Source organism: Emydura macquarii, unplaced genomic scaffold (assembly GCF_026122565.2).
Source record: "Emydura macquarii macquarii isolate MOO-44397 ecotype Brisbane River unplaced genomic scaffold, CSIRO-AGI_Emac_v2 contig_1253, whole genome shotgun sequence".
Classification (NCBI taxonomy): domain Eukaryota; kingdom Metazoa; phylum Chordata; order Testudines; family Chelidae; genus Emydura; species Emydura macquarii.
Window position 1 is genome coordinate 86,508,676 of NW_027131390.1, and position 13,871 is coordinate 86,522,546.

The 13,871-nt window shown below is 39.0% G+C and overlaps 1 protein-coding gene across 2 annotated transcripts in view; it reads right to left on the minus strand.

Annotated features, from left to right (window-relative positions):
* RIF1 (replication timing regulatory factor 1) overlaps positions 1-12,271 on the minus strand; it is a 53,454-nt gene extending 41,183 nt beyond the window's left edge. The window contains exons 1-9 of one of the 2 annotated variants that reach the window (XM_067549478.1): positions 12,137-12,271; positions 11,912-12,018; positions 10,445-10,523; positions 9,227-9,323; positions 8,279-8,409; positions 8,088-8,182; positions 5,776-5,965; positions 4,726-4,818; positions 4,485-4,623 (exon numbers count right to left, since the gene is read on the minus strand). In XM_067549478.1, coding sequence (XP_067405579.1) covers positions 4,485-4,623; positions 4,726-4,818; positions 5,776-5,965; positions 8,088-8,182; positions 8,279-8,409; positions 9,227-9,323; positions 10,445-10,523; positions 11,912-12,015 — 928 coding nt within the window. In that variant the 5' untranslated portion in view covers positions 12,016-12,018; positions 12,137-12,271. The other variant, XM_067549479.1, reaches the window with a different exon arrangement.
* Positions 12,272-13,871: the final 1,600 nt, after the last annotated feature.

Here is a 13,871-nt window from a genome sequence, read left to right on the forward strand (position 1 = left end):
ATCAGCAGATGTTAAATGGTAGAAAAGAAATTAACTGACAGGGAATCCCCCTCTTATTTGAATCACAGATTTGGCAAGCCTGGGATACAGCAATGAAAAAAATCAAGGAGAGTGGAAAAGGAAAATGATGGTATCTGAAGAAAGCCTGAAATACTAGGATTTGACTAATAGGGATAATTAATGCAATAAATGCTATGGGGAGTTGTGTCCTGAAGAAATGAGAAAAATAAAATCTAATTTATGATGCCTAGTGAAGGTGTGAATCAGGGCCTAAGTTACAACTTTGCACATTTCTTCTGCTGTAAACAAAGCATTCAGCTCACACTAAAAGGTCAACATTGAGCTGGGTTGCCAATATTGGTATATGTTTTCCTGATGTATTATCCAAGTCATATGGATTTATTGGATTGAAGCTATTTGGCCTCTGTAATTTGGATGAAAAAGAGCACGGTCTGCAAATCTCTGGTACAGCTAATCTAAATTCTCTAATCTAAGGCTCTTCAGACATACAGTTCGCACTCTAGTTGCTCCTTGTATTTTGGATACAGATAGAAGAAGAGAAAGAAACCTGAATTATTCAACACTGCATTCAGTAACAAAGCATGTAAAAATGTTCAGGACTGCTGGACTTCTCCCCCTGGAATACATCCTCAACTTGTATGTGAGACAATGTGAAAAGGTCCATTTGTGGACACCTGAATTTGAGAGAGATGATGTTGAAACTTTGGAAGTGAGGTTCTATTCGGATGATCATATAGCAGATTAGTGCTCCACTTCCTGCACTGGCTCATTGTTGAAGGCAGTATCTACTTCAAGGTCTCTGTCCTGATATTTAAAGCCTTCTATGGAAACAGCCCTAGCAACCTGAGAGAATGGCTCTCTCTGTACTTGGCAGATATGATGGCTACATTCTACTGAAACAATTAAACTGCTGTTCAATAGGGGAATCTCTTAAGCAAGTTAGGCGATTTCCAAAAGGAGCTGGACTCACATTATGGAACTCGTTAACCGAAAAAGTGAGAATGACTGCTAACCTTATTCTAACTCTACTGCTCACTTCCTTGTTGCTGTCTCCCAACCCTATCATCTTTTCGCTATTTGGGAATTAAACTCTAAAACCAAGAGATTCATATGTATTTTGGGTGCCATACGAAATAGTGATTGCTATCTAACATCAACAGGATGTAGTTGAGGGAAGTTAGGAAAACTTGAAGCCTGAATTTGTAGCCATGTGTATGTGTCTAAGAACCACAGACAATACGAGAGTCAAAGTGTGCTCCCACCTAAATGGCAGGCATTAGTTATCTGTGTTATGAGTAGAAGCGATATTTGTTCTCTCAGTGCTTAAATAACAGAAGGTAACGCTGATCTTGCTCACAAAACTAGATAGTGCCCAATATTTTAATAAAATCTTTAGTTACCTCAGAGGAACATTTCTATACATATTGTGCCATTAAGGCTGAGGAGTAGGATGGGAGATCTCTAGACTACTTCTAGACTATACAGACTGATTATAGTGCAAGCATAATAGTTCCATGATCTCCACACAGGGAAAAAAAGCCCAACAATTTCTGTATACAAAAAAAAAAAAGTTTGGTAGAAGGAAGAACATGAAGGAACAGAGATTCTTGAACATATATGTCTGTCGCAGACATGTCCCTTGGATGAGAGAAGATATATTTTAAGATACTCCTGCAGTAGTAATTGGTTACGGAGGAAGATGGGCAGTCATCTGTCTGAGTATGCCTCTGTTTAGGTTCCATAATTTATTTCTGTTTAACCGGAACATCATTTCAGAATATTTTCAGGATACAAATGTGTTCCAAGGGGCTCACAAGGTTTGCTCCATCTTCATCTACATTTAGCCAGTGGGAAAATTTACCAGTTGTCTATGGAATCTGCCATTATTTTCTTGTGTTTTTAATCTAAACAGGGATCTTATTTCAAGTTTTCCATGAGGCAGAACTGCATGACTGCTTGTCTACTTTCCAAGGTAAGAGCCATATATACACCATCTATCTGTGGTGTTGGAGTTCATAAAGCAAGAGGCGAACATGGAGGAGTCTCTGGAAGCAGAGATGATCTTGAATATGAACATAAAATTATCCTCTAGCACTCATATAATGTTAATAACTACCCCCTCAAGGCTATAGCGATTGAAAGCCAGAGCCCAAGTTCCTCCTATGGGTGCCTCTTTTAGAAAAAATCAGCTAGGATTACTATCATTTGCCAAAGAGGCTACTGCAACATCCACCTTGAAAAAACAATTATGCAGCCCTCAAAATGTTGGATTTTATTATCTGGTGGTAAGGATTTATAAACCCTTACACTGGAAAACTGCATTATTTTATCACCAGATTTGCCAAGCTAATGTCTTTTGGTCTATTATTTTACTAGCTCAGATTTGGCAACAGATTCAAGTTGCAGTATAACTAGCACCTGTTTTCAACTGTTTGTTAAAGGAATTGTTTTAGAGAGAGCCACGTCCTTCAACTCTGGCATCCAATGGAGGAGGGATAGGGGACAGAACTGCGATTCACTCCTTAGCTTGAATGCCATGTTCGGCACGCGGACACAGGACAAAAAAGACTTGCCAGTGAAAGTAAAACAGCATCAGGGTTCAGGGCTGACCAGGCTCAGAAATACAGAATCTGCCAAATACAGCATTAGCAACACTGGGAGGAGTGCTGTGCAGAGAGCACCTCACTGTATTTGGTGTGGGCCTTCCTGGGCTGCTTCACCATCAATCCACCACCATTCAGCTAAGATGAGGACAATGTGGAGCCCTCCCTATGATGTCGGTAAACAACAATAAGGCAAGGGAGTGCTTCAGAATTTCCAAATATTAAAGTGAAAAATCACTGCAACTCCTTAGATTGCTGGCTAATAGGTAAAGGTTATTTTGAAGAAGAGTGCTTAGCAGACTACTACTGCATTGTTAGCGGTTCTACAAAGGCCTTGTCTACACTTCAAAAATAAGTCAATCTAATGTAGGTTGACTTTCAGCCACCACTGGTCATAGCGATGAAATTGACAAGAATGACACTCCACAGCTGATGTAAGGGGATGCAGTGCCTACATTGACACTGTGTCACCCTAACTACCCCAACAAATGCCCTACAACTCCCATTGAGGTGGTTTTATTTTGTTGAAAAGACAGGGCAGTGTGTACACCAGTTTTGTCGACCAAAGCTGACTTTGTTCAACAAAAAACTCTCTAGTGTAGACCATGCCAAAACACAGCTTTCTAATGAGCTCCTGGAAATGGCAGGTGTGTCCCCACAAACCAGTACTAAAAAACTAACTATCTTAACTCCAGTAGATGCATGTTGGGAGAAGATATTCTCTTATTGAATGTGGTTAAAAAAAAAAAAAAAAAAAAAAAAAAAAAAAGATGTATTTAGTCTCTTCACTAGTATGGGATAAATGCTGTATGCTACAGAACCACAGAATGCTAGGACTTTGACTTAGATTCCTTATTTGTACTGGAAACTTTTAGCCACATTACCACCAATAATCCTCTCCATTTTTTTTAGCAGAACTGAAGCATTGTTGGAAGGATTAGATTTTTATTGGTAAATGTCAATTTTACCATACACACATAAATCAATCAACAAAAAATATTTCTGTCACAATCATCAAAACATACAGATGGGCAAAATAAGAAAAAAATGCTGCTTCAGAACTTAGGAGTTTGATTTAAGGATATTTACTTTGTATATTTTGATATGTGATGTTGACAGTTTGTGTTTTAACTGTTAAAGTTTTAACGTTTTGAATCTTAATGTCTTCTATAATTAAATAATTGTCTGACTCCCCAGCACATTGTCAGATCCCTCATAATCTCCTGCAACTATGAAAATTTAAATCAATAAAAATAAATGCTTAAAAACAATCAATATTATCCATAGAAATTATTTAAAAAATTGAATTTGGCCAAATCTAATTATATGGGTGGGGAACACACACTTCAGTAAGGATTTAAATGAAAATTTTTTTAATTTAAGAAACTTCCACTTTTATCTCATTTTCCTTTGGAATAAGTACCATTGACAGTAAGGTCTAACCTTGCAAAAGGGTCTTTTATAAAGCAGTCAGGATGCATGCTGAACTTTAAGTATTGATTATATCTTAGAAGTCATTTCTCAGTCTCCAGATTCCTAACCATGACTCCTGCTAATCAATCCATGTAGCACAAAATGAAGAACTGCAGTGTAACTTTGTGTGTCCTATTTCGTTGCTATCTGGGCTTGGCCCAATTAAATTATGAAACGAATGTTAAACTTAGTAACTCTACCTTGCAGCAAGACTGAGCTAAGAAAGAACCATCAATCAGTTGAAATGTGCATTTTTAAAGAAATAATACTTAACCTGTACATAACTGAGCACTACTAGATTAAGAGGGGTAAAGCAAGTCTCTCTTTCTTTCTTTCTCCTGGTTAGCTTGACATTAAACTTAAGTTGTTTAATATATTTTTATCTACCTGGATTCAAAGCAAAATTATCTATCAGACTCTTCCATGCAATGAAGGCTATTTTCTTTACCACTGGTGATCCACTACGGAATCCAAGTTCTTCCAGTTGCAACAATGAGTTGATAAAACTGCCACTACGATGAAGTGTCTAAAGGTAAAATAATACTGTTTTTATACAATGAAGCATTTATACTGTCAGTATCTATGGTCATGAAACCTTAAAAAGTAAAGTTATTGCTCTTCTGCTTACCTTTCCAAGTAGCTTGACAAACAACGGCCACAATTTCAACACATAGGTCTCATTTTTTGCAGAGAATAACTTTTGGAGTTCTGAAATTACTTTCTGAAGACAAATAAAAGGTTGTTACATTTTAATTGTGCAGTGAAATATGTAAAATGAGCTACAAGTTTTTGTATTTAGCTTAAAAATCTTCAATACAAGCTCTAAAATACAGATGCACTGAATTGACAAGAATTAGAAGGAAGGGACCACAGTGTGGGCTCTAACTGTGCTACTTCTACAAAACCTGTTAAAGGTGCAGCACAAAACTTGCAGCCCACCAAGGTTGTGGGAGGGAGTACAGCAGCTTTGAGCTTTGCTTCTTAGTCATGCTGGGCTATTATGGGGCTGAAAGAGTCCTTGCAGCAATTTAGGCCCATAGACCCTCAAAATTACAGCAGCCAACCAGGCCAGTGCTGCCCAGAATCTCTGCAACATGGTATGCTATGGCTCCACACCAGCACACTCCTCATGCCCAAGCATCACCTGGTAAGCATACTAACTCACACTGGTCAAGTATAATTTTGCCAGGTTGGCAAAGGTGACTGGCAATACTATAAGAGCCATATACAGAGGCATATGTTGATCATAGCCAGAACAGGATGCCACCATTTAACTACCGAGTCAGGAAAAGTTAGTTGATGGTTTCAGTTCTAAATACTCTTTTTGGTATTCTCAGCAGACAAATCAAAAAATGAAAGTGTATGGAGACAGTCACCTCCAAAACTGAATGGAAACAAAGTGGGATACTAAGAAAGCTTACACTTCTACTTACTGCCAAGCTGAATATGGCTTCACTTCTATCATAGTTAACTCTCCATGAGAAATTCACATTAAGAGATGCTTTGAAAAAATCATAGTATGAAATGGCCTTCCAGTCAAGGTTCAAGAGTCAAGTATTTTAGGGTAATTCAGAAAGTTAAATGATATTTTAAAAGCATAAAATAAACCATTGCTAGGAGATGTCTGACAATTTCTCTAAAATACTGAGAAAAAGGTTTAAAAGCACTTTCCACTTACAGTAGTCATAAGATGTTCAGTGATGACTGCCACTTCCTGCTGTTTCTTAAGTAACAATGGCATTCCCATCTCCAGTGCAGTGGCACCTCGTAGCTGCACCTTATGAGCAGAATGGACGACCATAGGAATGATTAACTTTGCCCACCTCACAGCCTCTTCTCCCATTTGGGTTGGAGTCTGTTCCATTAGACTGTGTTCAACAAAGAAGTACACGTATATTAATTATATATGGAACTACTATACTTACTGCAGGTCTTAACAAAAAATAGCCTTTGCTACTGTAATCAAAATATACATTTAAAATTCAGATGTATTATGTACTAACAAAATGCTATTCAACACTTTTAATAAATTTGAATTACACTTTGAAAAATCTAACTTAGTGAAACTCTGCATGTATCAGTATATCACCTAAGTACCAATTCAGATACTTCCCTCAAAGTCTGATGAAGTGATATTTTAAATTTATTTTTCTTTTCCCTTCCTTTTTTTTTTTTTTTTTGGCAATATTAAACAGATTTAGCACCATAACTGAAAATTAAAGGGAAATTTATTCTGAACAACTTCCTCTGTACTTGTTTTGTTCGAGTTAAGATTTCAGTTCTTAATGATGTAACCCAAGCACCAGATGATACTATAAAAGTTATAATTCTCCATTAAGTTACAAGGAAAACAAAGGTAGCCTTACGGACCTCTGACAGGAATCCTTGTTAAAAGATCATCAACTTCTAGTCAATTTTTTTAAGTTATATTTAATTCGGGGTACTACACATGCCACCTTTGAGGATATCTGCCAATTTTACAATCACATTCTCCTATTTTTAAAAGATGTTTCTGTTCTCTCTGTTGCTGGGTGAAAGACACACAAACACCAAAAGGAAAAATGGAATTATGCAGAACGAAATTAACAATGCCCACAGTATTGCCAAATACACAATATAAAACACAAATAGAGAGAAAAACCCTAACTTTTCAGTAATCTTAGGTGTTACTTGTAATAATAGGTAAATATTCAGAAATTATTGAGTCAAATGTTTCTCTTTAATATGTACATAACGCTCCCCACTAAAACAGGAAAATCCATACACCAGGAAAATGTAGCAAGTGGACAGCAGTAACTATTATTCTCTACTTTATAAGATTTATTTTGGAAGGGCCAAACATCGGGACTTAAGTGAACTAGCCAGTTTGCTTTAGAGCAGCATTTCTCAATGACCAGTCCATGGACCGGTGCCAGTCCCTGAGATCTCCCGCACACAAGTTTAGAAACTGTTTATCTCAACCTTTTTGATTCCAAGGACCAACTTGTTGACTTCAAAAACTGTGTCAGGGAGATCTCAGGGACTGGTGCTTATCTACAGACTGGGTCGTTGAGAAACACTGTTCCAGAAAACTTAAATCAAACTGGTTAGGTCTTAAGTAAAATAAAGACTACGATGAGACTGAACTTATTTGTGCACACACACCACTACACAGTTTGGTGCAACTGTGTAATTTGTTTCTGTTCAATACAGGACCCTGACTGGGACATCAGCATTGCAGTCCATTAGTAGAGATAAGCATATTTTGCAAGGAGCCGAACATGCCTGCTTCAAGCCAATGACCTTAATTCTTCACTCTCATGAATACTAAATTCACTCAGTGTTGATGATAAAACCTACTATTTTTATTATTTCCAACAATGCCAATGGGAGGAACCCAATTTCAATAAGTTTTAATCCTAAAATGTAGGCATTTTAAAAAAAACTTAAAAAATTCTTTACAGTATTTATTTAGAACAAGTTTTTAGGATGTAAGCATTCCCATGCAATGCTGGAAACATCCCAATGAACCTAGCTTAATTTTCCAAGGTGTAAACCAAGTATCAAATGTGTAAACTTAAAAAAAAAAAAAAAAAAAAAAAAAAAAACACACAAAACAAAGTTTCAGCTTAGTAACTGAAGATGTGAAAAATGATTTTTTTTTTAAAAATCTGAGAGTGTCCCTCTCCACATTAAAATCAGCTATGACATTATAGGTCTGGAAAGACATTTTGCAAACTAAATGGCCCAGTGGTCTCCAGGAAAAGCATAAGCAGTTATGATAAAGTCAGGTTCTGTATGTACTCTATCATACAGATTTTTTTAAATATACACAGGCAATCTTCAGAACATTCCTCAGCATGTCTAACATTTTAAAATTAGGTCAAATATTGTCCTTAAACTATTAAGTGCATCCAAAGATTCTTTAAGATTCATTAAGATTCTTTTTTCAAATGGGCTTTTCCAAAACTCAGTCTCTGTTCTAAACATTTAACATTACAGTTCACATACCGTATGACAACATTTAATGCTTCATATTCAACAGCCATGGAATATACGTCTCCTTTAGTAAGTATGGTTTCTAGTGTAGAAATTATACTGGGTACCTGAAGAAACAACGGGAGGATTACCTAAATTATCTCTTTAAATTACGCCGAAGGGGAGAGATAAGGGGGAAAAAAAAAAATTTTTTTTAAACTCACCTCCTTCCCAACAATTTCAGGAGGAAAGGTCTGCTTAGCGATTACCCAAAGGGCTCGAGTGCGTGTGTTTTTGTCTGAAGCTTTTACAGCAATACTGTTCACTGTTGAAAGTAACTCTTGTATTTCAGTTGCTAAAAAAGCAAAACAGAACATATGGCCTTCAAATTCTGTTTTCACAAATTCTATTAATTTTTTTACCAAGCTTTTAGGTCACACAAAAAACTTTAGCTCGGGCATATCAAACATTAATTCCAAAACCCACAAAAATGTAATTGCTAACATTTTAACTATATTAAATATATATAAAATAAACTTTCCAGGAAAGAGTGGCTAAAATAGACTACCATTAGGCAAAAAAAGGTGTAGAATATTACATACATATGCTGCCATCTACATTAGCACTATAGAAAATTGAAACACCATAAACTTGAAAGTCACATTTGTATTTGAAAAATGTGTTACAAGAAACACCAAAGACTATACAAACATTTCTCTAATTTGTCAACAACAAACAACAACAACAACAAAAATTAAAACCACTGTGCAATTGGCTTTAACCAGAATCAATTTCACTATTTTGTTGATGGTGTACACCAATCCAAGATTCTACATGAGGGTTTTAACCATTAACAGCAGCAAAGCTGTAAGTGAAGAGGCTGTTTGTACAGCACTGTGGAAGAAAGGTAATGTTCAGTATTATTAATGTGATGACATGAAATAGTATAAAGTTTGTTTGAGTGTGTGTGGGAGCAATGAATTAATTATGTTGTTTACACCAGGAGGCAAGCTGTTCCAATTGCCTGTAACCAACTCCACAATAAATCCTAACATTTCACCTGCAAATTCATCTGCCTCATTACTTGAAAATTCCTAATTTCAATCTAGAACAAATAGGTTAGTGCACATTTCAAAAATCAAGATAACAAGGAGTTCTAGTAATATTTTTACCAGATAATTCAGAGGTAATCTTTGAGTTAAAGACACAAAATCCTAAAGCTTGTAGTGCTGCACTGCTCAGCTCTGAGTTTTTACTAGAAATGTGTGCCTGCAAAAAAACAAAACAAAAACAAAAAAAACATTAAAACTCCAAGTCACATCACTAATTACAAAGTGTGATTATGTATTGTGTAGCTGCTCAGCTGAGTTATGGTTAAGTCAATGAAATGGAATTCAGAACAATAAAAAAAATCCTATGCTTGATTAAATCTTATACCTAAATGCAAATTGAAAAGCATGCCTAGTTTCTACAGCACAAAGTCACACCAAAAACTACAAAACATGGTTGGGGTTTTCAAGACACTTTGTCATCTGTAAATCTGGATGCTTGTTACTGAATTAAATTCTAAAACATCTAAGTATCTGACTGAATTGATTTTCAAATAAATGGGAGGGGTAACTATCACCCATTTCTTTTATTACTGTATTTTGAATAAAATGAATATTACATGCTTAAAATAGAGATGAACTAATCATCACGAGAGGAATAAGAACTTTATATTAGTAATCATCATCATTAGCAATATCATCTTGATGATCCCCACTACTATGCTACAGAGGTATTCACTACTTAGAAAGATACAGTATCTTAAAATTCTTAATTCATTCCATCCATTATGCATTACACACTGGCACCCCAAATTACATCTTTGTTTTTATGATTACTAGTGCCAGCCTACTGTGGGATGCATCAGAGAAGTGACATGGATTGTGGGAGTTGATTTTTACTTGAAAAATATTCTTTTAAACTATTGATTGTAAGAGTCATAACAGACCGTGATCTTTTACTGGGAAAACTGGACTTGACAGAACTGTAAGACATTCATGCCTCCCAAACAGACCTTAGCATCCAAGAAATGTTGTTGCGAGCTAGTTTTATAGTAAAAAGATTGACCTAGCTAAACTAATCTCTCTGTAGGAAAAGAAGATACAATCTCCACAACATAAAGAAAAAGCCAGAAGAGTACAATTTGCCAATATACTAGATATCTTAATTCACAAGGTCAAACTTAGGCTAGTTCCTTACCCAGTTTGACTGGAAATTAAATGAGCTCAGTATTAAACCAGACTCACACTGAACCCAGATCTTGAATATACGAACAAAGCTTTGATTCTTTTATTTACGGAGCCTTGTATAGCAAAGTCAACTTTAGCAAACAAAATACATACCTTAAATACTTTACAAAGCCGAGGAAAGTGTTTTCCAACATCTGCAGTGAATTCTTTTCCTTCCTCACCAGTCAGGCGACTCCAAGAAACAGAGAGAAAAAAATAAGTCATATTTACAAATTATAAAACATTTTATTCCTATGGTAAGGTTTATATTAAAACACTGTCAAATTATTTAAGTAAAAGTAACAGTTTCATCTACATCTTTTAAAAAGATAGCAGAAACATAGCACTTAAGTGTTGAGGGAGGAAGGAGAAAAAAGAAAATCATACCTTTAAGCATTTACAAGTCTATACTTAAGCCTGTGCCCATAAAATCCAAACAGAATATGACTAATATCTCATCAGTGTACTGAGTACAGAATATTTTTGTATTTTATATTTTGCTACTCTTGCCACTAAAGAACTAAAAAACCACACATCAAAAGTTAAAAAAAGGGTTAAAGAAAAATTAGGCTTTGTTTTTTTTAAATGCTAATATCAAACTTTGAATTTGGGCTCCAAGTATTAGAAAGAATATGCATACTCAATAGCTAGTGATGCCCACCACATATCTGAATGGAAGAGCGGACTGTAAATGTAAAAGGTACCACATAACTGAACGCGCAAATGTTAATAGTCACAATTTGAATTGTGTGAGGAGTTTCTAAAAAGAGAAATAGCTTTTTTCTTAAATTGGATTGCCAGAGGCAACTCTGAGAAAAAACTTAACTCGTGGCAAGAAAAGCTAACAGCATTCCAATTTTCTCTCTATCCATTATGGCCCCAATCCTGCAAATACTGACACATGGAAGCAGTCCAAATAAAGCCAATGTGCGAAAAATTAAGCCTAAGTATAGGTGTCTGCAGGATTAAGGCCTATCTGATTTTCCCCAAAAGTAACATCTGCAAATAAGAAGTGTTTTCCTCCTTGCATTGTCATTTCTCAAGCATTTGTCCACAAATATCACTAATGGCCAAATATTTCTACATTTTGCAGTGCTTTCCCTCCACCTCCAACTAAAATAACTGCTTGCATTCGTCAGTGTGTAAGTGTGCCTTTGTTTGTGCTGCCAGTCACATCGCTGAGTGTCTGTGCAGTCAGTACACGCTTTGCCTTCAATCGTGTGCACAAGATATTCCCGACCCACACACGATGCACCATGCCCTTAGCTCAACGCGTGTGGAAGGCGCTCACACACACACACACACGCTTCCAGTCATGCCTCTACCGGCTGTCTCTGCAACAAAGTAACGCCCACAAGCTCACACCTGTTACACACCCTCCCCCCCAGCTAACCTTCACTAGGAGCATCCCCCCGCACACACGCACGCACACCCCCGCTCGCTCTCACAACTGTTGCACACGCCCGCACGCTCTCCCATGGGGGCGCTCCCCTCCTGCCCATCGCTTCGCGGCCCTGACAGGCAGCCCTGCGGGAGCCACCCGCCCCCGGCCCATCGCCCCAGCCCGGCGGCCGCACTCACTTGACGATGGTGAGGTGAGCGTCGGTGAGGTCCCCTGGGGGGGCGGCCGGATCCTCCAGGGTCTCCAGCAGGGGCGGCAAGCGGGGACCGGCGGCCGCGCTCATGGTCTTGGGGAGGGGGGGAGGACAGACAGGCACAAGCTAATGAGCGGAGAATCCTCTGGGCCAGGTACCCCTCACCCCCGCGAGCCGCCCGTTCCCCGAGTCCCCTCACTCACTCACTCACCCCTTCGCTTTCTCCCGGGCTAAGATGGCGGCACGCGGGACTCGCCCAGCCAATCAGCGCCGCGACAGGCGGCGCCTACGGCCGAACGCCGAGACAGCGCGCGGCGGCGACGTCTCTCCTACCGCGCGCTTTTCCCCCGCGCAGCCGTGCCTGCCCCGGAGCGCCAAGTCATCGATTGGATCCCTCCTTCTCCCCTCAGGGATTGTGGCCCTGGCCCCTCCCTGCCTGTCTGCAGGTCTTGGAGGGGCTAGCTGGAGGCAGTGGAGTGCTACACTCAGATTGGTTCCAATCCTGAAAAGTAACCAGCCAATCTCACAAGGTGTGATGCAGAGAATAGTAAATGCACTAAAGGCAGGAGGTTTGCTGTGTGACTTTGGATATGTGCAACCAGATGTTCTAGAGTAGTGGTTCCCAACCTTTTTGAGTGAAAGCCCGGCTAGTTAACACTAGGTAAAATACACGCCTCCCCTGCCCCCTGACTCTCCCATCACCAGCCATAAACACATATAATCCCTATAAACACGTATAATGATAATAACAACACTAAAATACATAAATAATCATAATAAGTTACTCTTACCTAAGTAAGAAGGTAAGCCTTCCCTTGCACAGCTGCCACTGCATGCACGCCCTATGTGTAGCCCTACCGCTTCCCGTCCCTAATAGACTGAGGATAATGAAGGCGAACCCTGAGGGGTTGCCCAGGGCTGCTCCTCTCAGGCTGGGCACCAGCCTGGCAGTTGGGGGGCTGCTCCTCTGCTCCAGCCAGAGTGGAGGTTAGCACTGCGGCTCCCTCAGGGGGGGGCTGCTTCTTTGCTCCAGCCAGCATGGAGCTTGGGAGCTAAATGACCTCAATATTACTGAAGCCTCGTGGACCCCCTGTAATCTTTGGTGCCCCCCCCAAAGGGGTCCTGCACCCCAGGTTGGGAACCAGTGCTCAAAGTCTAGACCCACCCACTAAGCTTGAGTCTGATCAACTCAGCATAGGCTTGCTGCACACCAAATAAAGGAACCTGAGTGACAAAATCTGGAGTCAAACTGGTGACCAGCGAAGTGGATGAAGTGTTCTCCCAGAACTGAACAAGGTTTTCTGGATAAGCCAAGTGAAAAAGGTCTCAGAGGGAATCCCAATACCTCCTGTCTGAACGGAATCTGTTTGAGACATGTCACCTCCTGTTTACTTGCTTTAGGGACGTAATTTTCAATATAGACACATAACTCCTTCAATATTATCGGTACATATTTTTGCAATGATTACGATTACCAGAGGGCTACTGGCTCTCATTAGAGATCTCACATGACTCCCTTTAGTGAATTATTATGCATATATCTGACTCAGGGGATCTCAATAAAACTCTATGAACTCCCTGTGCTCTCTTCCAGTTGGCACCAAGAGATCCCTGATTCACACTGATCATTAAAAAGAAATAGGAAAGTTACTTATAGTAACTGCAGTTTGAGCTGTGTGGTCACTTTGGGTATTCACTGTGAGTTGTGCATGTGCTCTGTGTGACCATAACTGGAAATTCTTCAAGAGACGCTCATTAGTAGCGACATATTGGTGGCCTTTTGCTAGATTGCTCCTAAATGGCTGCTGCTGTTATGGGGGGAAAGGGGATGTAGACAATTCTCAACAGGGAAAGTGTTCCCAGGGAAAGTGTTGCTTGTAAGCAGTGATTGCTTTTACAAGGTGTTGCTGCAAACAAGCGTCTACTGTAGCAGTGTCTGTTGAACT